General features: G+C 42.4%; 1 protein-coding gene across 1 annotated transcript in view; it reads left to right on the top strand.

Annotated features, from left to right (window-relative positions):
• The window catches only part of CS (citrate synthase), a 47,316-nt gene extending 20,048 nt beyond the window's left edge, over positions 1-27,268 (top strand). The window contains exons 2-11 of the mRNA XM_070937842.1: positions 2,085-2,132; positions 3,533-3,640; positions 8,925-8,990; positions 9,089-9,220; positions 9,759-9,947; positions 14,694-14,893; positions 19,213-19,342; positions 19,454-19,555; positions 24,739-24,948; positions 25,831-27,268. Coding sequence (XP_070793943.1) covers positions 2,085-2,132; positions 3,533-3,640; positions 8,925-8,990; positions 9,089-9,220; positions 9,759-9,947; positions 14,694-14,893; positions 19,213-19,342; positions 19,454-19,555; positions 24,739-24,948; positions 25,831-26,001 — 1,356 coding nt within the window. The 3' untranslated portion in view covers positions 26,002-27,268. The remainder of the gene's footprint in view (positions 1-2,084; positions 2,133-3,532; positions 3,641-8,924; positions 8,991-9,088; positions 9,221-9,758; positions 9,948-14,693; positions 14,894-19,212; positions 19,343-19,453; positions 19,556-24,738; positions 24,949-25,830) is intronic.

Raw genomic sequence — 27,268 nt, 5'->3', positions numbered from 1 at the left:
CTAGAAAGCACTGATTACTATTTCTACTTAATGGGGGAAAGTAGCTTTATCTTGTCAAAGGTTTTGCAGAGGTTTGACTCGATGTAGTGGGATGTAACTCACATAGTCTATTGGTGCCTCGGGTGTAGACAAAGAGTATCAATCTGAAGAATTATATGCAAAATACTCTTGTTGTTAAGGGATGCATTTTTCCATGCAGAAGGCTCTGTGTTCGATCCCTGACCCCTGTAGCAAAGGCTGGCAAATACTGCAGTCTTGAAACCTTGAGAGTTGCTGCCAGGCAAGGCAGACGTGTTGTGTTGGGTTATTTGTGGAGGGCAGCAGCTTCATATGTTCAATGTCTTTCATTAAATCATCATCATAGCCCTTTCACTATCACTGTGGCTTATTTCTGTGCTATGATTAGATAAAATCAGATCTACTTAAGAAGCAATCAGTTTTAACAAGTCTCCAACTTGATGGAATAACCTTAGTAGGTAGGACAGATGGTCCTACCAAACTATATTTTCCTGAGGCAAAAGGTGTTCTGTAACTCCATAGGTGGTTTGACTGGTATTTTTAAACTGTTTTTCAATCCATTAAAGCAATATGTGGATTCTTTGGTTTGATTCAGGGTGTGGTGTGAACCAGGCACTCAATTTTATCAAACATATACTACCTTCCCCCTAACAGCTCCAGAAAGTTTGCCAAAATACTATAAAAACAATTGTCCAAATATTTCCGTTCTCTAGATATTTGGATTACAATTCATAGGAAGTCTGACCATTAACCATACTAGATGAGATGTGGAGTCCTTGGGTCTTTCCGAGTTTGATTGTTTGCTCGCAGATGTTTCACTACCTAACAAAATAATATATTCAGTGCTAGAAGAGAGAGGGAGTCACTCTGTATCAAGCTCAGACAGCATCAGGACTCCATAGTTCAATCCTGAGCTAATATAGTCTCTTCTATTTATGCTAGATGTGATTTGTAGAATTCCAAAACATATAAAAGGCACCATATGATAGAGAAATATATGAGTAAGTTGGTGCAAAGTATGGTAGAGGAAAATGGGCTAATGATGAGAAAATACCTATTAATGAATATTAGCCAGTATTTAAAAGTTAAGCTTTTCCCAACATTATCTCTTCGTTTTAGCTTGTTTTGTAATTAAGATTGTAGGAAACTTGTTCATGCCCCAGGTGTGGCATTAAGATGAATATGAAGATGGGGTTGGGTTACAGCCGCTAAGCAGAGATGCAATGTTATTTCTAGCACCAAGTTTGGAGAGGGGAAAAAAACCCCAATCCAAGTATTACCCTCCTGAGATGATTGGACTGTGAAAATAGAAGTGATCAAAACTGACAGGAGACTGTTAATAAACGTTGAGCCTCCCCTAGATCAGCTCTAACTGTTGACTTTCTGGAAGTAAGTCCGGTATTTGCTGGGGCTAAAGCCAGGGTGAGAAAACTGTTGCAGTACAGTACAATTGTTAGCTTCCCTGATACTGAGGTTGCATTAATGGTGCTGCTACTGCTTAAAGGGGAGGCCATCTGCTAATCTCATTCTTTCCTCAAGTGCCCTCCTTTGGATTTCTAGATCCAGACTAAACATTTTAACAGAAATCAGTAGTAATCCAAATGCATATTTGGGAATAACAACTAATGGGAATGCTAAGAGGGTATATTAAAAAATGAAAATTTGAGTGGTAAGAATTTAAATCATGAAAGATGCTCAAGGGGTTCCAAACTGAACTGAATTTGGGTGCTTGATTGTGATTGCCACTGGCCCATCTTAAATTATTGAGTCAGTGCTGTACATTTCTTCGTGTAGCAGTAAACAGTTACTGGTTTTTATTTTTTGTGACTCTATTATATCATGGGTACTTGATGCTTATACATTTCAAGATTATTGTTGTACGCTGCTGAGAATTCCTTGATGGTGATAGTTCAGAAATCCAGTATTGTATTTTCAAATCTTTTTCAAGGGGGGGTGGGACTGTGATGGAGTTAGGTGGGACAAAGTATGCTAAAGGTGCATTATAGAGCATGGAGGATTATTAGTGTAGAACTAATGTTTAACATGCTACTTCTTTCTCTTTACAGAACTCATCATGTATCATTTTTGCTGCCAGACATGCAAGTGCTTCTAGTGTAAGTTTTGGGGTTTTTTCATTTCTTGTAGGATGTACAAAATCTGTTGGTTGTGTCAGTCCTGGAAGCCATCTTTTACTTTGGATCTTCAGGACTGCCAGGGATTCGGGTTAATGTTAGGGTTCCAAGTAACACCCCCAATGAAAGAAGACTCCGAGGCTAGAAGTTCCTCAAAGTTCCATTTTATTAGAGATATCATATTGGCACATCTGGGAAAACCTGAATCTGAAAGCTTCCAGGTTTTCCCCACCCAAAAGAAAGTCCAGGTCCCTGCCCCAGCATCCATATGTCCATCACATGGTCAAATCAATGCACCATCCCAATTGGAGATGCCTCCCAGTCACACCACTCCAGGTGCAGGGCAAAATGTCCTTGACTCTCAAAGCAAATATTATGGATAGATATCACTTCACTCTATACAATCCCCCCTCCCAGTTTCCCACAGCACTACAGCTTGACTATTTGAGTCTTGACTATACCCAAGATTACTCTAGGTTGGTGACTGCATTATTGGCACCAGACACATACTTGGTGTCCGTATATATTCTTTTCAAATTCAATAGTTCCTTCACATTGTCAATAAATTTCAAGAGATAGAGGAATAATTTGCAAAACCATAACATGTTTCACCATTTATGATGAGAATTCATAGTAGAACCATAAATACAGTGTTGTAGTTACTGGAGAAGGAAGAAGTGATAGTTTCTCATGTTGCTTTTTAAGTTAGGAAGACTTCAGAAGCATTCCCATAGTTAGGGAAGAATGTAGTTTTGTTTATAAAGTTTTATATTTCCATTGAAATTCTATATCAATGGTTTTAAAATATGATATCATTCATAGTGCATGCCTTTTTAATTTGCATGCAAGAAAACCAGTGGAAAAAGAAAAAAGGATCAGAATACTTATAACTGTGTGAATAGAAAATAGTCTCCAATCTCATCTCATTCTTTTGTGCTCAGATGAAACAAGATGATAGGTGAAAATGGTACCAAATAATTAAATCTTTAAAAAAATTAAATGAAGATTTTTGAAGTCACCTTTATCAGTAAGATTATGAAACCACTAGATTAAAGCATAGGCAATTCGGTAGAACAACAAAATTGTAAATGTGAAAAATTTGAAAATGTGATCTGAAGGGGGAAAAAGGGTATAGAAATAACAAAAAAGGGGTTGTGGAATCTACCGAGTGAACCAGATGTCATGGTATTAAGACAAAGCTTTTTTTTTGTGCAGATTGCATGCAGGACTTCTGTAAAATAAGTATAAAACAAATATGAGCAATATTTTATTTCATAACGTCGACTTCTTTTTCTCTCATGTACCACTTTTCTAGATTGGCTTTCTACCATTAACAATAGTTGATTTTTGATGTATAACATTAGACATTATTTTATTTTCAGAATCTGAAAGATGTTCTTGCTAATATGATACCCAAAGAACAAGCAAGACTTAAAAGCTTCAGGCAACAACATGGCAATACTGTCATTGGACAAATCACTGTAGATATGGTAAGTTGCATTGTTATACAAGCAAGAATGGAGAATACAACAATGTGCAATTAGTCTGGCTCCTGTACTCTGCAGGAAATGAAATTGTTATGATGGTACGTTGCTAGACACATACGCTGTGTTCCAGACATTAGTATTGGGTCTGGATAAAAAAAAACAGAAAATGTTTTGAGTATGTGGGGAAAAAAGGAATAACATTCAAATCCAACTGTAGATTACATAAGAGCTCCAGATTCAGCTTGAGTGTCTCTAGTGAAAAGCTGGCAAGAATCAGGACTAGAATTAACCTCTCTGTGGGATCTTGGAGAACTGCTTAGTATTTGTTTCTCATTGGTCTGGCAACAACTCTTGTTCTTGTCTCCTAGAATAGAGTGAGGTTCTTGACTTGGAACCTGCTGCTGGTGGTGAATTGATTTTAATTAAGGATGTGTCCACCTCTTTCTTCAGAGATAAAAAAACAAAAGAACAGAACAGAAAATTATATCAAGCAGTTCAGAATCTGCAACCTGCATACATTTGACAGATTAAAGCCATTGCTTAATATATCTTCCTTGATTTATTCTGAAACGTGCATTATTTTGGTAATATGCATCTGCTTATCAGGGAGGTAACTGCCACTACCCTACCCTACACTACCACTTCAATCCCTGGAAATCTTAGTCACCTCTCTGTCTTTTAAAGCTTCTATTCACATGTGTACCAATACTTTCCACCATATATCTACAGTTCTAAATGTCTGCATGCTCACAGCTAGGACATACCGATAATAAATTAGAAGCTGAGTACCACTTACATCACCTTACATCACAGATATTGGTTGTGGTAACTGTTTCAGCTTTGGTTTTAATTTCCTGTTTTAGCTCAAGATTCAATCAGTAATAGCTGATTCTTCTTCATGTCTAAATACCAAATCTAATCTTGTTTTCCTAACCCATGAGTTCCAATTTCCCGTAATATATAGCATTTTCTCCTTGTTGGATACACTCATGTGCATTCATTTTGGTTGCATATCCTAGGCTTCTTTATCCACTAGGCCTGGGCCTTCAGATAAAGTTGCAATCCTAGCGGATTTACTGACCCTTCTAGCTAGTTTTAATGACCTGTGTCTGGACCAAAGCACATGTATTTGTTCCAGGAAGAAGCAGTTTAGAGGATCAGGAAAAAAACTTAGGACATCAGCATTAGTGGCTAAGTGAATAGGGAAAGGAAGGCACTAAGAAGATTAACAAGCAGGCTAGCACCCAGGCCAGGTGCAGAAGGAACATGAGAATGAGGTCCAAAAGCCTTTCCCTAATCATCTGGTAAAACACCTCCAGATTTTGTTTTGACCGAAGCCTGAAGCACTCATCGGTCACTCATGCCCTCGTCACTTCCTGCCTGGACTACTGCAATGCTCTCTACATGGGGCTCCCCTTGAGGAGCACCCGGAGGCTCCAGCTGGTCCAGAATGTGGCCACGCAGGTGGTTATGGGAGCGATGTGGCGCTCCCATGTGACCCCCCCCTGCGTGAGGTACACTGGCTCGCGGTGGTCTTCCGGGTGCGCTTCAAGGTTTTGGCTACCACCTTTAGAGCACTCCGTGGCCTAGGACTGGGGTATCTATGAGACTGCCTTCTGCCACCAGTAGCCTCTCACCGACCAGTACGCTCCCATAAAGAGGGGCTTCTTAGGGTGCCGTCGGTCAAACAGTGTTGACCGGCGGCCCCCAGGGGAAGAGCCTTCTCTGTGGGAGCACCTGCCATCTGGAACAAGCTCCCCCCGGAGATACAGAGGATTACAGACCTGTGCGCTTTCCGCCGTGCCCTCAAAACATTCCTATTTCAGCAGGCCGGCCTGGCCTAACCTCTTTTTAAACTGTTTTTAAATTTTTTAAATTTTAAATTTGTCTTATAAATTCGGGGTGTTTTAAATTTTGTTTTTCTGGGCCAAATTATTTAATTGTATTTTAATGGTTTTTTAACATTTGTATTATATGTATTTTATCTTTTGGCTGTTCACCGCCCTGAGTCCTTTGGGAGTAGGGCGGTATACAAATTTAATAAATAAATAAAGCAACCAAAATGTTCCTGGTTTTTGATCCTGTCAAACTGGAGCCCATTGGGAACTCTGCAGAACTTTGACACTCATGGCGGTCAAGGGGGAACATATTTTCTGCATGATGCATTTTGTTAGCAGGCACCTAGTTTACTATTCCTCATCTCTAGACAGGCTTTTTCCTCATCTTGTCTCATTACAAAAATCATTTTAGGTTGAGAAGAAGCAACAGCCTTCATTGTAAATGTCTGTGTAAGTTTCTGTGTTCATGTGGGCACAAGATAAAACTGATGAATTTCTCATATAAAAAATGAAAAGATAAATTGGTTTGGTAGGATTATACTGGTAGATCTGGAGACAGGAAGCCATGATGAAAAACAGGGTAGTGTTTTATAGTTTTGCATTTTGTCTCTATTCTGTTTCTGTTTCTTGAAAATTGTTCATATATGACTCATTATTGATTAGCTTATCTTTTCTGAGCTTTTTCTTTTTCTGAAGTAGGTGCTTTATTGTGCTTTATGGAGAGAAGGGTGAGATTTGACATTTGGGACTCAGGTCCCAGTTCTGTCTTGATCAGCTTGTGTTTTTTTTGATTCAGTAAATGAATCAGTAAATTATGTCTTGAAGGTAAAAGAAAAATATGTTTAAGAAAATGACTTTGAATCTTCTCTACATTCGTTTGACTTTTAGATTTTTTTTTTTCTGAATTAGCATGGTTATCCTGCTCTGCAACTATTTTATGGGAGCCTTGGTGACATGCTGTCAAACTTCCAAAAGCTTACAATCCCAGGCCAAAGAGGAATAATTACTTCTTGTAGCATTCCACTTCCTCTCCCAAAAATACCATGGGAAGGAGAGGTACAAAAAAAGTGAGAATGTGGGGAACCAGCTAGAGAGGGCTCTAGAGGAAACATACTACAGTATCTGAATTCTTTTCAGTTAGGATTCAGGCCCAGTCAGAGGACAGAAATTGTACTGGTCATTCTAGTACATGACTTTTGCTGTTACTTTGATGGGTAGAGTGCCTCTCATCTAATCCTATTAGATCTTTTCACAGCATTCAGTATCACCATCAAACACATCTTGTTTGGCCCATATATAACAGTTGAGGATATGATTTTGATAATTCCCCTCCTCTCTGAATAAACAATTCTAGTCAGTGATGCTAGGGGAGAAAATGCTCCAGCCCTTGGGTCTTCCAGTATGATATCCCACAAGGCTCAAGCCTTTCCTCTATGCTATTTAATGTCTTCATAACATTGCTGGAAGAGGACATCTGGTGCTGTGATGCCATTAGTATGCTGAAGCCACACATCATCATCTCAGATTATGCCAGGGATATTATAGAAATCCTGATTCGATGACTGGAATCTGTGAGGAACTGAATGGGAGCTTCAATTATGCCTCTCCAAGACGGAGTTGCTGTTTGCCCATAAACATTAGAGCACAAAGCCAAGATTACTCTGGAGGGGGGTGGGTCATGCTTGTGAAGGAGGTGGTCTTTGACTAGGGAAGCCAACTGGATTTCTGATTTCTGATTAAGCAGCAGGTGGAAGCAATGTTAGGGGAGCTTTCACCCAATTTATGCACCACTTAACAATCCTACTTAGATCAGGGGAGGGTATCTTACACTTTGATTGCTACTCAGTTGGAATACTTTTAATACGCACTATGTGGAGCTGCCTTTGGAAATGACCCAGAAGTGCAGCTGATACAAAACATACACAACATTCTTTGACAAGAATGCCCGTGGGAGAATCTCATAAATCTACGGTAACAGCCTGGTAACTGACTAGGTGGCTCAGTGGCTAAGGCACTGAGCTTGTCAATCAGAAAGGTCAGCAGTTCGACAGTTCGAATCCCTAGTACAGGTCTCCTGCGTGAGCAGGGGGTTGGACTAGATGACCTCCAAGGTCCCTTCCAACTCTGTTACTGTTACAACATCGCAATAAAGTTGACATACCAGTATGCTCCCAGGCTCAATTACATCAGGCAGCAGGTTGGTAGAAGAGAATTTGTCCATGTGGAACAGTAGTGTACAGAAGGTCTTCTAAAAGTCCCTCTTTCCTACAAGGTGCATGAGGTATGAACAAGATACAAGACCATCTCCATAGTAACCCCCATTTTGTGTATTGCAAGGTTTTGTATTCCCTACCTACATAAATACATGTAGCCCCTACACCCTTTGCTGTTCAAAAGAAAATGGTAAGTCTCCTTTAGCTTAAGCTGAATGGGGGATGCCAAGATATCTTCATGTTTTCCTGATATTTGTTGTTTTAATTTGAATCTATTTTGCTCATTACCCAGAGTCCTTGGGTGATTAAGAAAGCTCAGAAATACTGACAGATAAAAGAAATAAATGCTGACATTACTGCCTCAAAGTCTAGTTTTTCTTGTGCAGCTTTCCTCAAGCCAGTCCATGCTAATGAGAGTTATATCTCCTATTATTCACTCCAAGCACATTCATGATGGTTTGGCTTAAAGAAAGTTGTAGTTGAAAACATCCAGAGAGTACCAGTTTGAGAAAGTTATTGATGGAAACCTTTGGGATAGGTTAAGGAAATTTCATTTCTGGCATTGTGCACAGTAATTGATGTAAAAGTTTAACTTGTCAGGAAAAGCCTAGTCATGATTAAGCAATGCAGCAATATCTCTGTTTTTATTTGTAACCCAGTTCTTTCTCAAGCGTGGAGCAGCCAAAGCAGTTTTCTTGATTTCTACTAACTTTTTAGGCTGCGCTGAGCCTCATTTTCTTTCTGAATTACAATTCATCTCATTAATTGCTTTTAAATTGATGTCCTATGTAATCTAGTACAAACTGGATGTGAAAAACTATAGTAGGCTTTCTGAGTGCCAGCTGGAAAGCTAGCCTTGATTTTTTGTTAAAAAGTGCTGTTCTATTTGACCTGATTCAAGCTGTAGACAAAAAGTGGATAGAAAGGGAAAGAATTGAGAGAAATAGGAAGCAAGAGACACTGTTAAAACTTATTGTTGTGTTTCAGATAGCTAAAAGTGATGGAAAATAAAAAGTGAAATATATGCAAAAGTATATCAACAAGGTAACTACAAATGTGTCTTAAAAATGACCTCAGACCCAATTTCTGTCAAATACTGTCCAGTCAGATATTTGTGGAGACAGACACAATCAAACAAGAGAGTAATTTTTCTGACTTCTGCATTTGGGTCGGCTAGAGGATTAAGGTGAAGGCAATTTTTTTTCTTTGTTTTAAGTAACTCTCTTTTTTCTCCAGGTCTACGGTGGCATGAGAGGTATGAAAGGACTAATATACGAGACCTCTGTCTTGGATCCTGATGAGGTAAGGAGGGCAGAATTGGCGACATTACTTTTGTAATTAGCTCTTAGCGTCTCATTTGAAATGTGATTTCTTATCCTGCTTCTGGGATTGGTTTTTAGGGCATTCGTTTCCGTGGCTACAGCATTCCTGAGTGCCAGAAGCTGCTACCCAAAGCCCCCGGAGGTGCAGAGCCCCTTCCTGAAGGGCTCTTTTGGTTACTGGTGACAGGAGAGATTCCTTCCCAAGACCAGGTAATAATAAGTCATGGCAAAGATTTTTGGGAGACTATCATGTTCATCCCATTTAAAGTGACCTGCAAAGTGATTGTGCAACCTTTTTTATGTCTAGAGAACTTCTGGGGAAAACAGTAAGAGCTCTATTGTAATGACGAGAACAGCCAAGACCATGGAAGGCTGGTATTAGATAGCAACTTTCCTCCTAGCTATAGATGTGTAATGGGTGAAATGCTACCGGTTCAGATTGGTTCGGGCGAACCGGTAGTAAAAAATGCTACCGGTTTGGGCGAACCGGTATTTCCGATGATCAGCTGTGTCATGGGATTTATATTAGCTAGAATCATTGGATTTCCTGCTTTCTAGTGTGGCACAGTGGATTCCCCCCCCCTCGCTGTTCTATTTACCTTAGCAGACTCGGAAGGCTTCAAAATGTTCCTTTTTTAGCACTGTGCGTTTGCGTGCAAAGCGTGCGCTCAATAGCAGACTCACAGAACAGAACAGACTTCAGAGGATTTCACCGCTGATGTATAATGTTGTGGTTTTCTTTACTCAGGTGACTTGGGTGTCCCGAGAGTGGGCAAAGAGAGCAGCCCTGCCTTCCCATGTAGTGACTATGCTTGACAACTTCCCCACCAATCTTCATCCCATGTCACAACTCAGTGCTGCTGTCACAGCTCTCAACAGCGAGAGCACTTTTGCCCGCGCCTACTCCGAAGGAATTAGCCGGACCAAGTACTGGGAGGTAAGCCACAAGCAGCAAGCTTTCCACAAGTATTGGTAGAAGAGGTTATAGAAGAGACCTCAAGCTTGGCACTGTTATGAATGTATGTACCGGTACCGTGTCAGGATTTTCTTCACCATTGATTGAGCTATCTAGAATTAAAATCCAGAATTATATGTTGGAAATTGTATGCATGTATGTATAAATAGAAAATGCATACATGAATGGTCTTGGCTGTGCATAGAACAATTATAATTCACAGTGCACTCACTGTCTTGAACTTGTTTTTCCTCCAAGCTTCTTTTTAAGGCTGAAAATATAAGGCTATACCTGTTAAAATGTAGAAACTGGATTAAACCTTTTGGTAGTTTTTGTTGTCAAAGTTTTATTGTGCTCTGCATAACTAACTAAAAGCACAACTAAAATCACAGAAAAATCTGAAGATTGTTTCTGCAGAGTCTTTTTATTGCACCTGCCAATTGAGAACTTTCAATTCGATATATTTAAATGCTGCTAAATACAAATTTGATTCTAGGACTGATTTGCTAATGTTAAGTACTATGCTGCTTAACTTGTTGAAATTTTGATAGGGATGTAAGCTTACCTATGAATTAGCAATTGCAAAGGAAAGAAATCTAGCCAGTTAATTTTACTAAATTCTGAATGAGTTACTGCTATATTCTAACCATTCAGTTAGCCCAGTCATTAACTTTTCTCTCCTGAAGATCCTCCTGTTACTGCTCAGTCATTTCAGGTTCTTTGTGACCAAGTAGACAGAATTTCCCTAGGATAGTCCGATTAGCACATGGTAAATGACAAGAATCAGCTTAGCATATGACCTTGGTTCTCAGTCTCTGGGGTCCGACTGTGTCTGTCCTGGTAATATGAGACCTTGAGCGTAATGACATGTGCTCTCGCCTGACTTACACTGTGAGTGCTCGCCCTCTGAACTGAAGCAAGGAGACTTTGGTCTGGCTCTATAGATCTTTATCTGCCATGAGGTGTTGCTATCTGATTTGCAAATGACAGGGGTGGGGAGACGGTGCTAAATTTGCTTTGGCTGCCCATTAACTGTAATCTTTCCAGCATACAGTTTGAAACTGAGGAGTCTGTTAGAAGAGAATACATTCTTTCCGAAGATAGCTTTGGTTCTGCCCTTGCCTTTGATGATGTCTTGTCTTGAAATGAGGTGAAGAATGAGATCCTGTGGACTTTCAGGATGCAATCAGTTTCCCTTCTTTGCCTTGTCATTCTTCAGTTTTCCACAGAGCAAGACTGTCAAGCTCCCGGCCCACAGGCCGGATGCATCATGCGCTGGCTACGCCCACACCCAATTTAGCAAAGGGGGGGGGGTCCCGATAGTCACGTGACGCCATCGTGATGACATGAGTTTGACACTCCTGCCATAGAGAAAGAGAGAGAGAGAGAGAGAGAGAGAGAGAGAGAGAGAGAGAGAGAGAGAGAGAGCGCCAAACATTCCTGCACCTCCTGCTTATTGAAAGCAGCTGTACGCAGGACAGAGCAGCCTGATTCAGCAGCTGCTTGGTCAGTGAAGAATTTCCTTCCCAGAGCATTCACTCTGCAAAAACAAAAGCAGTTGCTACAGAATATGAAATCAGTTCAGGTAGTCCTCGATTTACAACGGTTCATTTAGTGACTGTTTGAAGTTACAACAGCACTGAAGAAAGTGACTGATGACCGTTTTTCAAGCTTACGGCCGTTGCAGCATCCCCGTGGTCATGCGATCAAAATTCAGACACTTGGCAACTGACTCATATTTCTGACGGTTGCAGTGCCCCTGTGGTCATGTGATCTCCTTTTGTGACCTTCTGAGAAGCAAAGTCAATGGGGAAGCCAGGTTCATTTAACAACCGTGTTACTAATTTAACACCTGCAATGATTCACTTAACAACTGTGGCAAGAAGGGTCATAAAAAAGAACAAAAGCCACTTAACAAATGTCTCACTTAGCAACAAAAAAATTTGGCTCAATTGTGGTCGTTAAATCGAGGACTACCTGTACGCCTAACTTCAACCTATGAGGGATAACGATAACATCACCATCCTTGCAGGAATGCCAACTGGAAGCTGAGCTCTCACAAGTCTTCCTCATCAGAGATAGATTAACCAAGAGAGAACCTGTAGGCTCATCTTTCAGCTATTTCTCATCATGGCTCCAAATTACTTGACTACTTCACATCTTCTGCAATTGTGGAGAAAATAATTATGTGGAGAAAGATATCAAGTAATCGGAACGTGGGCAGCTTTGGGTAGGGCTGTTTCTAAAATGCTCACTGGATGAATGGGCCAGTCAGATATGCTGGATTCGTTCCATTGATTGGAGGTTCCCCAACTTGTATGATGAAACATGCCCTGAAATGACTTCCTGTTCCTGCAGCTGGATTGGAAATTGATAGTTGGAGCCGTGCAACCCTTCCAATCTGAAGGCAAAAAGATACTCGAAATAAATGTAGTTATTCCTATAGCAGCTTTCTGCAGCTGTCTCCCTGGAATTGCCCGGGTGCCTTCTGCAGTTAAAGCATAATCCTCAGAAAGACAGATTTGTCTTAAGAGATGGTAACAGGTACCATGTGTACATTCTCACAGCATCTTTTTGCTTTCAATCCAAAGCAATGCACAAACGTAGCGATCATTGTGTAACTAAGAAAACACGACACTTTTCATTCTAAACAGCCAGTTCTGTTTCTTCCCCCTGTCCTGTTTTTATATTAGCAAACCCTTTATGATACATGATAATACAGGTAGTCCTCGATTTACAACAGTTTGTTTAGTGACCTTTTGAAGTTACAACGGGACTGAAAAAAGTGACTTGTGACCATTTTTTCACAGGACCATTATAGCAACCCTGTGGTCATGTGATTTACATTCAGATGCTTGACAACTGACTCACATTTATGACGATTGCAGTGTCCCAAGGTTATGTGATCCCCTTTTGCGACCTTCTGACAAGCAAAGTCAATGGGGAAGCCAGATTCACTTAACCACATTAGTATTTTAACAACTGCCGTGGTTCACTTAACAAATGTGGCAAGAAAAGTCGTAAAATGAGGCAAAACTCACTTAACAAATTTCTCACTTAGCAACATAAATTTTGGGTTCAATTGTGGTCGTACATTGAGGACTACCTGTATACATATTATCCATTTGGCAGTATCATCTGACGACCACCATTTTCAGTTCATTCGCTTACAGAATTCTCCATATTTTTGACAGAGCCTTTTTTAGGCAACCAGTACTGACAATTTGATTGTTAGTATAAATTACTACCATATAAATTCTGTTGGCATTCCGTTTTGCCATGTCTTCAACTCCTGTCAATTGAGTCCTTGCAAAATATTTAAACCACATATTCATTGCGGACTGCATTATGATAGAAGTGGTGATGAGTTACTGTTTCAAAAGTGCTCTTTATCTAAATCTGTCAGAACACCCTTGGAAAAGCAAAGGTAGCTGGAATCTGATCCTAGATTTTGTTTTCTTTGATTTCTTAAATAATACCCTCCTGCCCACTTAACCTATGATTTCCATCCAACCTTTGAGTTTCCTTGACTGATCTGCTGCTTCCTTGTCAAATCCCCATGTCTGATAGAGCTTCTCTGAGCTGTTTACACACCTTTATGTGTCTGCTGTTTTCTGTCTTCCCTTGCCTAAAAGTAGCTTTTTTCCCTCATGCCAGACCCCTTAGTTATCCTTCCTTTTCCAGTGTTATAGATCCCAGGAATGGCAATGTTCATTTTGCTTCCTGATCTAAGTATGCTTTGGCTTCGTGGTTGCCATAATGTCCTTCCCATGTGCCCTTCCCATATGATCAGATTTTGAATAGATTTGGACAGATTTATGTGTCCTTCTTGACCTGGCTGCGCCAGCATTGTGAACTCTTATCAGGGCAGCTGCTGTAAGGAGAGGGAGGGAGGGAGGGAGAGAGAGAGAGAGAGAGAGAGAGAGAGAATACCGCAAATGGTTTTTCAGTTCTGGGTGTGTCCTCCAATTTGCATTGAGCAGATGGATTGTGCCAACCAGCAGAAGGCCAAGGAGGATTGGCACATTTATCCCACCAGACTACTGACTAATGCTGAGTAGGAATAAGCACTGAAAGTCTAAATGGGGAATGTAAAACAAATCTGGGAGATGATGGGTAGCAGTGGTACTCACTGCTCCCCTTTACTATGGGTGTTTCCTCTTTAGTCTTTACAAAGGCTCTTGGCAGTAGTATTTATTAGCAAACTCAGGCGCTTAAGCAAGTAAGAGACAAGAGCCTTCCAGCCCCTTAACGATAATCTTATAATGGTCTTACAATTCCAGCAGGGAAGACATGATTATTTATTTGTTTCTTTAAAACATTTATATAGCTGTCCGCCTTACAGCCAAATCTGGGCAGCTCCCAATCAAAAATTAAAAAACATATAAAAACATGAACACAGCCAGTTAAAACATAAAACATAAAAAACCATAAAAACCTTGAACCAAATTGTTCTAATGTGCCATCATCTAATCTTTTTCCAAAGCTTCGGGGGGCAAAACCAGGACATCAAATCTTTTTCCAAAGCTTGGGGGGGGGGGAACCACTCTGTAAAGCCTTACATGAGGCATATTTCTTATACAAATAACATTTTTAAAACTGCATATGCGCTTGCCTTAATTGAAACTTCTGCAGCGAGGGGGTCTGCTTAGCAGATCACATGCTGCTGGGAAATTAGCCTTTTAACAAGTCCTTCTGATCGTCTTCTCTTCTTGTTTTGCCTTGTAGTTTATCTATGAAGACTCCATGGACTTGATTGCCAAGTTGCCTTGTATTGCTGCAAAGATCTATCGCAATCTCTACCGTGAAGGTAGCAGCATCGGCGCCATTGATCCCGCCTTAGACTGGTCATATAACTTCACCAACATGTTGGGCTACACTGACCCCCAGTTTATTGAACTTATGCGGCTCTACCTCACCATTCACAGGTAAGCCGTGCCTATATGAAAGCCCTAGATTCTCTGGGTACATCTACAGTTACAGGCTGAATTGACCAATGGAGAAAGATAGAGCTTGGGTGGCAGCTGGTTGATAATTGTCAAAAAAAAAAAAAAGGCTGCAGGGAAGTGGGTGAAATCACCAACCAAAATTGCACAAAGAGGGCTACAGTTGCAGTTCTGGGTATTGCATGTGCTGTTAACAGGAGTAATCCAAATTCTTCCAGTGGCTACTTCCAGTGCGGCTAAATTTGGGAGTATCTGAGCAGATTTAAGCGGTGGATGATAATACAGATAATCCTCACTTACTGCCTTGTTCAGTGACCAAAGTTATGAGGGCACTTAAAAAGTAGGTTTACAACCGGTCCTCAGTTTTGCGGCTCTTGCAGTGTCCCAGTGAAGCACCTCAGCTTCACAACCAGCGTACATTTACAACAGTCACAGCATCTCACAATCACAATTGCTATTTGTGACCTTCACAAGATAAGATAAGACAAGATAACCTTTATTGTCATTTTTTTTCCTGTGGGCACTCTGGCACACAGTAAAAAGTTGGATTAGTCTAAATAAAGTCAACGGGTAAATCAGCAGGAAGTCACAAATTGATGCCTGTCTTAATGACCAGCTGTAATACTATTAACAACTACAGTGGAACTACAGTGGAACTGTCGTAAGTCACATGATGCGGTTAACAACCGCATCACTTAGTGATGGAATTGCCGGTCCCAATTGTGGTCAGTAAGTGAGGACTAACTATGGTTGGGTTCATATATTCTTGATATAGTTACTTAAGTATGGATTGTCAAGTAAGCCGTAGTTGATTAGGTTCACTCAGTTAGCCATAAATTTTGGTTAATAAACCACATTGACTGAGGAAGCCAAAATCCACAAAATAATCCACATTATGATATTGTGTGATGCTTGAAGCTGATCTGTGTTTCAGTGTCTTTGAGGACATTGTTAGCCAAAGGCATAATATTTTAACTGCCTGATTTCAACTGCAGCATAAGCTCCTGAGTTCAGTTCATTGCATAGTTTCACTCTTTAAAAGCTCTTAGGTTAGCAAGGACTTCTGGAAGCTGCAATTGGTTAGACTGCCAACAATATTGATCTAAATAAACTTGCTAAAGCTGCTGATGTTCATGAATAACTCCACCTAGTGGCAAAGAACATTTTTTTTTCAGCAGAAAGTTGACCAATTCAAATGTTTGAATATTATTGTACATTCGTATATGTCTGGTACAAACAACCATGATGAAAAAAAGTTGAAGTGTGCGATGGCACAAATGCTAGCTTTGCATTCTAGTCCTGACATAAGATGTGTGTATAGGTCATCTAGTTTTGCATCACGATTCATCTAATTTTTAAGCAGCTGTTATGGGATTTCTCTGCATACATGGCTCTTGGGAAGGTGAGATGCCACTATAGTTTTTCCTATAATTCCTAGTTAATTTTGTCAGACAGCCACTAAGAGAAGGCTGTGTCATGCTTGCTTTTAAAAACTAAAATCTGCAGTACTCTAGGATTGCAAAAAAAGTGTCAAATATTAAACAGCATTAATATTGTAAAGGCCTTCACATAATTTAGAATAAAGGTAGACAATTTAAAGTCTTTATGGCAAATGCAAATTCAAGATTCCTCCAAAGGTTATTTCATTCATTTCATTTTCATTTCATTTTATTAAATTTGTATACCGCCCTACTCCCGAAGGACTCAGGGCGGTGAACAGCCATAAAATAAAACATATAAATACAAAATTTAAAATAGAGATAAAACAAATTAAATAAATTTGGCTGAACCATTTTAAAACCCCAATAATTTAAAACCAAATTTAAAATTCCCATTTAAAAGAGGAAAAGTTTAGGTCAGGCCGGCTTGCTGGAATAGGAACGTCTTAAGCGTGCGACGGAAGGTACGCAGATCCGGAATCCTCCGTATCTCGGGGGGGAGCTCGTTCCAGATAGTAGGTGCCCCCACAGAGAAGGCTCTCCCCCTGGGGGCCGCCAGTCGACATTGTTTGGCCGACGGCACCCGGAGGAGCCCCTCTCTATGGGAGCGTACTGGTCGGTGGGAGGCTATTGGTGGTAGCAGGCGGTCCCGTAGATAACCAGGTCCTAAGCCATGGAGCGCTCTGAAGGTGATGACCAAAACCTTGAAGCGCACCCGGAAGACCACCGGGAGCCAGTGCAGCTCGCGCAGGAGAGGCGTTACATGGGAGCGCCACGTCGCTCCCATCACCACCCGCGCGGCCGCACTCTGCGCCAGTTGGAGCCTCCGAGTGCTCCTCAAGGGGAGCCCCATGTAGAGAGCGTTACAATAGTCCAGACGGGAGGTGACGAGGGCATGAGTGACCATGCGTAACGAGTCCCGATCCAGAAAGGGACGCAACTGGCGGATCAGGCGAACCTGATGAAAAATCCTCCCGGTCACGGCCGTCAAGTGCTCTTCTAAAGACAGCCGTGAATCCAGGAGGACACCCAAGTTGCGAGCCCTCTCCGTGGGGGCCAATGCTTCGCCCCCAATAGTCAGCGATGGCACCAGCTGACTATATCGGGATGTCGGAAACCACAGCCCCTCGGTCTTGGATGGGTTGAGTCTGAGCCTGTTTCTCCCCATCCAGATCCGTACGGCCTCCAGGCACCGGGACATCACTTCAAGGGCATCGTTGGGGTGGTCTGGGGTGGAGATGTACAGCTGGATGTCGTCAGCGTACTGATGGTACTCCACCCCGAAACCACGGATGATCTCGCCCAACGGCTTCACATAAATGTTGAACAAAAGGGGCGAGAGGATCGATCCTTGTGGCACCCCACATATAAGGGGCCTCGGGGTCGACCTCTGCCCCCCTGTCAACACAGACTGCGACCGGTCGGAGAGAAAGGAGGAGAACCACCGTAATACGGTGCCTCCCACCCCCAACCCTTCCAACCGGTGCAGCATGATACCATGGTCGATGGTATCAAAAGCCGCTGAGAGGTCTAATAGGACCAGGATAGAGGAACAACCTCTGTCCCGAGCCCTCCAGAGATCATCCACCAACGCGACCAATGCCGTTTCCGTGCTGTACCCAGGCCTGAAACCCGACTGAAACGGATCTAGATACGTCGTTTCATCCAGGTACTGGGGAAACTGTCGTGCCACCACACTCTCAACAACCTTCGCCACAAAGCGAAGGTTGGAGACTGGACGATAATTAGCCAATATTGCCGGGTCCAGGGAAGGCTTCTTGAGGAGAGGTCTCACCACCGCCTCTTTCAAGGCGGCGGGAAAGACACCCTCACTCAATGAAGCATTTATAATCCCCTGGAGCCAGCCTCGCGTCACCTCCCGGGAAGCCAACACTAACCAGGAGGGGCACGGGTCCAACAAACATGTGGTCGCATTCAGTCTACCCAGAATCCTGTCCACGTCCTCAGGGGTCAGAAATAATGATTGTTAGTGTGATTTAAAATAAACAGCCCTGAGATGAGTTTTAATCCTACTGACTACATGGCACATGACACAGAAAGGGAAACATTCCAGTACATTTACACCCATGAGGGGAAAATCAACCTCCCAATCCCCCTTTTGAAGGGAAGGAGGGAACAAAAATATGCATTTTTTATTTTATTATTTTATTTTTATACCAACTTTTATTGAACTAAATCCACTTTGCTAATCTGCTTTACTATTTTAAGAACATAACATAATATGTATACTTTGGTTTATTAATACATTTACCATATGAGGTATATTTAATAGCTGTAAAATTCTAATTTAGTCTGATAGTCACTTTAAAGTGTTTTAAACATTTTCTTTTGGCACTTCTCTGGGCTTCTTCTGTTCTTGAAAGCCTCATCAAAAGAGATCCACTGACATCCAGATCAAAATTTAGCACTGGATAAGCCCTCAAGCAAATCAAACACTGAATTTTTTTAGGGCTGAAGATGGCAATGCCCACCTCTGGGACACAGGATAGTATTTGGCTGTTGTCTTGGAAAATTCTCCTGCAGTGCTAGTACTGTCAAGTTCTGATATTCTCAATAAAAGACTTCCTATTATGAAATGCAGTCCTCGGGGGTAAGATGGCAATTAGGGCTGGAATTTCTGTCACTAACCATAAGAATTGACCAATGACTAAAAGCAGGCTTCAGTTCGTCACCTCAAATATTCTTTTTCAGGGGAAGATTTTGGTGAATATTTAATTTATTATACTTGGCCAAATGCATATGAAATTCTTTCCATCTCTGTAGATATAGCTGTAAACTGGCTTGCCCAATGCTGATCTCTCAATCTCAATCTCTCCCCACCCCGCCCTTCTCCTTTTGCAGTGACCATGAGGGTGGCAATGTCAGTGCTCACACTAGTCATCTTGTGGGCAGTGCTCTCTCTGACCCTTACCTAGCTTTTGCTGCAGCTATGAATGGCCTGGCTGGGCCTCTTCACGGTCTCGCAAATCAGGTAAGAGACATGTTGTCCAAAAGCCAACCTTGCATTGTGGGCAGAGCTTTTGAGGAGCTACTGCTTTTTCTTCTTCTCACAATGTCATCAAATCTCACTACCTTGATATAGGAAGTGCTGGTGTGGTTGACAAATTTACAGAAGGAACTGGGTGAGGATGTATCTGATGAAAAACTGAGGGACTTCATTTGGAACACTTTGAACTCTGGCAGGGTAAGTGCTGACATCTCTGCATAATCTTCTTGTGCCATATCTGTCATTGGACGTTGGCGATCATGTTGGCAATCCTATTTTTGTCAACAGCCGTATGAAAAAGTGCTGCTGAATTTTGTCCAAACTCCAGTCCCTTAGGTTTTGAAGCCATGATATTCTTCTTCTGCCTGGACCTCGTTTGCCTTCAATCTTTCCCTGGAGGAAATGCATAATTCTCTGCATAATAGGCAAGCACAAAGAAAATTTATCTTTAATTCAGTGTCTGAGAGAATAATTGCCAGCGAGGTTGATTTAGATGTTAGAGAAGAAACATCATTTAGTGAAAGAATTCTTGCAGTGGTTAAATAATTGCAAATGGGAAAAACTCTTCTCTGCTTGAGACATTATTGGAGAGTTGTTAACAGTCAGAGTATACAAATTTGGGCAAAGCTGATCACTTCTAAACTAGTGCCCAGAGTTGCCCAGATGTGGTATATTTTAACTCCCAGCATTCCTAGGCAGGTGATAAATACAGACAAATAATCTGAACTTCTACTCTACAAGGTATTTCTTTATCTGGCTGAATTGTTCAGGCAAATTCAACAGGGATACCACAAAAAGGTAGTGGTTGAGCTGGCAAATTAGGAGGCCATAGAGGGAAAACCGGAACTGTTTCTGTTAGGCATTTCGATAGAAAATTATACCAAAGAAATACAGTACCTTATATTGCATATATTGACAGCAGCACGTATTGTATATGCGCAATATTGGAAGAAAGAAACAGTACCAACGGAAGAGGATTTAATTAAAAAAATCCTGGAATGTGCAGAATTAGATAAATTAACTAAAGAGGAAAGAAGAATCAAAGTATTATAAGGTCTGGAGTAGATGGTATGAATGGTTGAAAAATAAGGAAATAAGTTAAATGTATGAAGAAAGGAGGGGGAAAATGTGTATGAGCTTTTGTTAGTAAAGAAGAAATGATATAAAGTAAAAATGAATGTCAAATAAGTTAATACTTAAATATCTGTAAATATTGATGTATAGAAAGAATAGACCGCTGTATATAGCTGAAAAGAAAATGATATTTTGTTTTTTGTTGTGTTACTTCTTGTTTGTACATGTTTGATTTTAATGCTGTTTTAATGTGTTTAAAATAAAAAACTTTTTTTTAAAAAAAGGCCATAACTGAAAAACATTAATTTCCCAAGATAAAACAGTAGAAAATGAGTTATATATTAGAAACATTAAATTTTGCATAATTTGCCTTTGTAATTTAAAGGAGTGTACTCCCTATGTATTGTGCTTCCCATCTAGACAGATAAAAAGGCTTGGGATGATGACAGTGTGAAAGAAATAACTGGTGTCATGGTCAGCTTATCCTATGAGATCTTTTTCCCAGACACCAATCAGGAAATGACAGCTGAAATATAATAAAATAGAAAAGATAGATATGGTGGCCTTGATTATGATATACATGTCCTAACAAACTGTGTTCTATGGTATGTTTTAAAATATGTTGTTAGGTCAAGAAATCAAAATTGCGGAAGTATCTGCTCCTAGTTTAAGGCATAGCTCGATTCAGACTTTGCACTAAATCATGGCTTGTTTTAATATGGTTTGTAGAAAACTCCATAATAGCTATGTTTACACCAAGCAAACTGTTATGATTTAATTAGTCTATATTTTATTTCTTTATTTATTTCTTTATTTATTTCTTTATCTATCTACCTATCTATCTATCTATCTATCTATCTATCTATCTATCTATCTATCGGTTCGATTTATATGCCGCTCTTCTCCGGAGACTCAGAGTGGCTTACAATCTATTCATTCCAATAGATATTTCAGTGACTCACCTCTGTGTTTCATGGCAGGCAGGCAGGCAATGGATGGACAGACAGTCTAGCATTCTGTAAATGCCATCTTCAAAATTTAAGAATACCCCCGGGCCCTACAGGCATTCTTTAAAAAATATGGGTGGCAGCGTTTTGGTATTTCATTTAGAAATATGTTCACCTGCTGCTTCTCCTGCTGTTGATTGAAGCAGTTTGTTTGTTTACTTATTTATTTATTTATTTATTGGTTTGATGCCATCTATCGGTGAAACGTCTGAGGTGGCTCGAGAGTTCATGGCTTCCATGACGGCCGTGGACCTTACTCAGTTAATTCATGACCCCACTCACACAGGCGGACACACTCTAGATTTAGTTTTTGTCTCTGGTCAGTGGTTGAGTGGCCTTGATATAGGGGATATAGTCATCGAACCCTTGTCATGGTCTGACCACTTGCTCCTTCGACTGGACTTTCTAACCGCTGCACTCCGCCGCAGGGAGGTGGGACCGATCAGGTGGTTCCGCCCCAAGCGCCTGATGGATCCTGATAGGTTCCAGATGGAGCTTGGGCCATTCCCTGAGACTCTGGCTCATGACTCGGCTGAAGACCTGGTGGCCGCCTGGGATAGTGCGGCCGCCGGGGCCTTGGACCGCGTCGTGCCTTTGCGGCCTCTGACCTGGCACCGAACTCACCTAGCTCCTTGGTTCTCCGAGGAGCTGAGGGAGATGAAGCGCCAGAAAAGATGCCTAGAGAGCAGTTGGAGGACCAGCCGCTCCAAATCTGACTGAACACTGGTGAGGTCTCATATTAAGACCTACCTAGTGGCGATAAAAGCGGCGAAATCCAGCTATTTTGCCGCTCTTATCGCGTCATCAGATAATCACCCAGCCGCCCTGTTTGGGTGACCTGCTCCCTCCTCCATCTGGGAGCGCGGGATGACCCCTTGCAGGGTCGAGCTGAGGATTTTGTGCAGTATCTGTATGACAAGATAGCTCAGATTCGGGAAGGGCTGGCCTCTGACTGGGTATGTCCGGATGGGATGACTGAGGCAGGTCTTGAGAGTGTTATCTGGGAGGAGTTCGATCCTGTGGCTCCCGAGGACATGGACAGGATCCTGGGACGGCTGAATGCGACCACATATTTATTGGACCCGTGTCCCTCCTGGTTGGTACTGGCTTCCCGGGAGGTTACACGAGGCTGGCTCCAGAGGATTGTTAACGCTTCTCTGAGTGAGGGGGTCCTGCCGGCCGCTTTGAAAGAAGCGGTGGTGAGGCCCCTCCTCAAGAAGCCCTCTCTGGATCCGGCTGTTTTGGCTAACTATCGTCCAGTCTCCAACCTTCGCTTTGTTGCGAAGGTTGTTGAGAGTGTGGTGCTGCAGCAGCTTCCCCGGTACCTGGATGAAGCTGTCTATCTAGACCCGCTCCAGTCCGGCTTCCGGCCTGGGCACAGCACGGAAACGGCATTGGTCGCGTTGGTGGATGATCTCTGGAGGGCTTGGGATAGGGGTTGCTCCTCTATCCTGGTCCTGTTAGATCTCTCAGCGGCTTTTGATACCATCGACCATGGTATCATGTTGCACCGGTTGAAGGGGCTGGGAGTGGGGGGCACTGTTCTGCGGTGGTTCTCCTCTTACCTCTCTGACCGGTCATAATCTGTGTTGACAGGGGGGCAGCGGTCGACTCCGAGGCACCTTGCTTGTGGGGTGCCACAAGGGTCGGTCCTCTCGCCCCTTCTGTTCAACATTTATGTAAAGCCGCTGGGTGAGATCATCCGTGGCTTTGGGGTGGAGTTCCATCAGTACGCTGACGACACCCAGCTGTACATCTCCACCCCAGGCCACCCCAACGATGCCCTTGAAGTGATGTCCCAGTGCCTGGAGGCCGTGCGGGCCTGGATGGGGAGAAACAGGTTCTGACTCAACCCTTCCAAGACCGAGTAGCTGTGGCTTCCGGCGTCCCGATATAGCCAGCTGGTGCCATCGCTGGCTATTGGGGGTGAATCACTCGCCCTCGCGGAGAGGGCTCGCAACTTGGGCGTCCTCCTGGATGCACGGCTGTTTTTAGAAGACCATATGACGGTTGTGGCCAGGGGGGCTTTTTATCAGGTTTGCCTGATACGCCAGTTGCGCCCCTTTCTAGATCACGACTCCCTACGCACGGTCACTCAGGCACTCGTCACCTCCCGCCTGGACTACTGCAATGCTCTCTACATGGGGCTCCCCCTGGGGTGCACCCAGAGGCTCCAGCTGGTCCAGAATGCGGCCATGCGGGGGATTATGAGAGCGACAGGGCGCTCCCATGTGACACCTCTCCTGCGCGAGCTGCACTGGCTCCCGGTGGTCTTCCGGGTGCACTTCAAGGTGTTGGTGACCACCTTTAAAGCGCTCCATGGCTTAGGGCCGGGGTATTTATGAGACCGCCTTCTGCCACCAATAGCCTCCCACCGGCCAGTTCGCTCACACAGAGTGGGCCTCCTCAGGGTGCTGTCTGCCAGACAGTGTCGGCTGGCGACCCCCAGGGGGTGAGCCTTCTCTGTGGCGGAGCCCACCCTCTGGAACAACCTCCCCCTAGAGATACGTAGAATATCAGACCTCCGGACTTTTCGTCGGGCCCTGAAAATTTATTTATTTCAACTAGCCGGGCTGGCTTGATCCCACAGTTTTGGGTTAAATTTAATTGATTTTAATTGGGTTTGTTTTAAATTGCGGCCAAAAATATTTAATTATTTTAAACTGTTTTTAAATTTTGTATGTTCTGTTTTTATTCTGGCTGTTCACCGCCCTGAGTCCTGTTGGAGAAGGGCGGTATACAAATTGAAACAAATAAAATAAATAAAATAAATAAATAAATAAATATGCCACCCTTCTTCGGAGACTCAGGGCGGCTTACAATGCGTTAAGCAATAGCCTTCATACTTTTGTATATACCTGCTTAGTAGGGCTTTCGGCCCCCCCAAGTGGTGTTCTTTTATATACAAAGTCAGCTTATTGCCCCCACAATCCAGGTGCTCATTTTACCTACCTCGGAAGGATGGAAGGCTGAGTCAACCTTGAGCCTGGTGAGATTTGAATTCGCAGTAATTGCAGGCAGCTGGCAGCTAAGTGCTACTTAACAGTACTTTAGTCCGCTGCACCACCAAGGCTTCTTTACACTTAGTCATAACAACCATTGTAAGGTAAAGTTTTGAGGTATGATTTCATAGAAAGATAGGTTTATCCTTTCTAAAGCAAAGAAAGTTGTGCTAGTAGTACTCTGGTCTTCTGGAGAGCTGTGATTGTTGGTGATCAGTCATTGGAAAGGAAGTATAAGAACCTGTTGTTCACGGTCTCCCCGCGTTGTTCTGTACTCTAAGCAATGTTCATATTGTAGGTGGTTCCTGGCTACGGACATGCTGTACTGCGGAAGACAGATCCCCGCTACACCTGCCAGAGAGAATTTGCTCTCAAGCATCTTCCCAAAGACCCTCTCTTCAAGCTAGTAGCCCAGTTATACAAGATTGTCCCTAATGTGCTTCTGGAGCAGGGAAAGGCCAAGAATCCTTGGCCCAATGTGGATGCACATAGTGGAGTCCTGCTACAGGTGAGTTGCTAGTTCTAATATCTTTCCTTCTTGCAGGATGGGGTGGAAGACTTGTACTCATGCATCCAGATTCAAACTGAAAGGAATGGTTGTGCTGAATGAAATTGTGGTCACAAAGGATGATATTCAGAGAATGTATTGTAGAAGGTGCTATGGTATTTTTGTATCCTAATAGTTTGGAGGAGCCTCTCAGGCACTATCTGATTAGTCAAAGAAAAGTTGATCAAGAAACGTCAGCCAGTGTGAACTTACCCATAACTGAGGGAAATTTGTGTATGTTATCAGACTGTCTCAGCATTTAGCTTCCTCTACTTATTTCGTTGCTTTTTTCCTCCTTAATGGCTAAATTCCAAACATTTGAAGATAAATAGTTTGAAGCTCCATAGCCTCCTGATTTCATGCCTGGTGCCTTAACGACTGCACCAAATGCTGACACAGAAATAATTCATGGAAGGGTTTTTTTGCAACATGAAAACGTGCAAGTCATTTTCTTCTTCGTAGGTGTAGATTGATGTGCTAGGTTGTCCAATAAAATCAGACTATAATGAAATAAAAATGACCGAAATCCTTTTCTGCTCAATTGCCAAAATCACTCTGAAGAGGGATGTGCTTGCATCTTTCATATTACATTCTTTCGAAAGGCAGGCTCACTTGAATTAGTTATTTTTTTAGTGGGAATGAATGTTGTTTTGAGCAGGCATTAGGTATGAAAAGAATGAGGAGACTCTGAAAGACATGCAGCAGGACCAACATCCCAGCCAGCCTTAAGTTAATTAGGAAGAAAAACATACGAAATAATACCCTTCCCTCTTGTTTGGGTTGTATGTGGAAATATTGCCGGGCTGCCTTCTAACCATTACTCTTTTCCCACCCTCTCTGCAGTACTATGGCATGAAGGAGATGAACTACTACACTGTGCTGTTTGGTGTGTCTCGGGCCCTTGGCGTTCTGTCGCAACTCATCTGGAGTCGGGCCCTGGGCTTCCCACTGGAGAGACCAAAATCCATGAGCACAGATGGGCTGATGGTGCTTGTGGGTGCAAAGTCTGGTTAAAAGCAAGGGAAGCGGCAGGGGTTTTAGAACTATTGAGGGAATGATAGAGACAATGCAATTTTTTTTGTGTTTGTTCAAAGGGCCTTGAAAAGATCCTTCCTTAGAGGCACTGGCCATCACTTTTTTCCAGGTTATTTATGAAATAAATGCAGATAAAGCTAGATTCTTATTACACCCCCCCCTCCTCCACACATTACCTTGTCACCAAAAGTTAGATTCAGAAGGGCAAGGCCTCCCTCCCATGTCCCTCTCTCCACAGGCAGCTCTTCCCAACCTGAGCTGATGCCCAAAGCTAAAGAAAGTGCTCCTTTCCAGTTCAGATTCTTTTTCATTGCCCCAAGTTGTACCACTAGGAGTAGAGGACACACTGCCCCTTTCTACAATCATGTCATTACCACACACTGTGTTGAACCATCTCTCATCTCCGTACAGATGGGGTGTTCTGCATTTGAACAATGTGCTCCTTTTTAAGCCACCTTGGAGTGTTGTTTTTTTATCAGTGAGTGAGAGGGAGGGATGGTCCTCTCCTTCAAGATGTCCAGCCTTCTTCCCATTCTGTGTTATTTTTATTCTGTTATAGTGTGAAGCAATGGATTTATGTTCTTAAAAAGATAAAAGATGCCGGCACAGCTGAGGCTTGAGCCACCGCATTAGTGTGCTGAACAAATATCGCTTACCTCTTTGTCTAACAAAGAGGGACAGTTTGCTTTTTTTCTCCTCAAACTACCACAATACCCGATTGTCTGGATTCCCTTTGGGCATACGCTCTTCCTCCTCAAAAATCCTGATTTTGTGTGGGTTGGTGCTTTGTTTCCCAAATCAGAGCTATAGCGATAGCTAGTCAGGAACAAAGCGGCACCTTATGTTGGAAACCTTTTTCTTGTATTTTCTTTCCCCCTCACCATTAACTTCCATGTCATAGCAGTGAAATTGAAAAAGTGGAGGGGAGGTTGCCTAAAATATTGGTAATGCTTCTATAATTGCAGTTGTGAACATGCTGCAAAGTGGCATTAAATCAGTTGCCACCATTTTGAGACAAAGTCTGCCTCCAGGCCTCCTTTCCTCTCTTGAAAGGACCTCATACACTCCTACCAATGTTTGTTTTTCTGTGTTCGTGGGAAATCCTTTGTCCTATAACCTCAAGAGAAAAAAAAACCCTCCACTTAAGCTGAAGATGCAGGGTAAGTGCCTGTGTAAGCATCAGCTTCCGTTGCAAACTTTGGATGGTTCTGTATAAACTGAAAAATAAATGTTTTTATTAACAAGT

Source organism: Pituophis catenifer, unplaced genomic scaffold, assembly GCF_029215685.1.
Source record: "Pituophis catenifer annectens isolate HBS135680 unplaced genomic scaffold, rPitCat1.0.hap2 SCAF_2, whole genome shotgun sequence".
Taxonomy (NCBI): Eukaryota; Metazoa; Chordata; class Lepidosauria; order Squamata; family Colubridae; genus Pituophis; species Pituophis catenifer.
The sequence above is the reverse complement of the archived record's forward strand: the minus strand, read 5'-3'. Positions and strand labels throughout refer to the sequence as shown.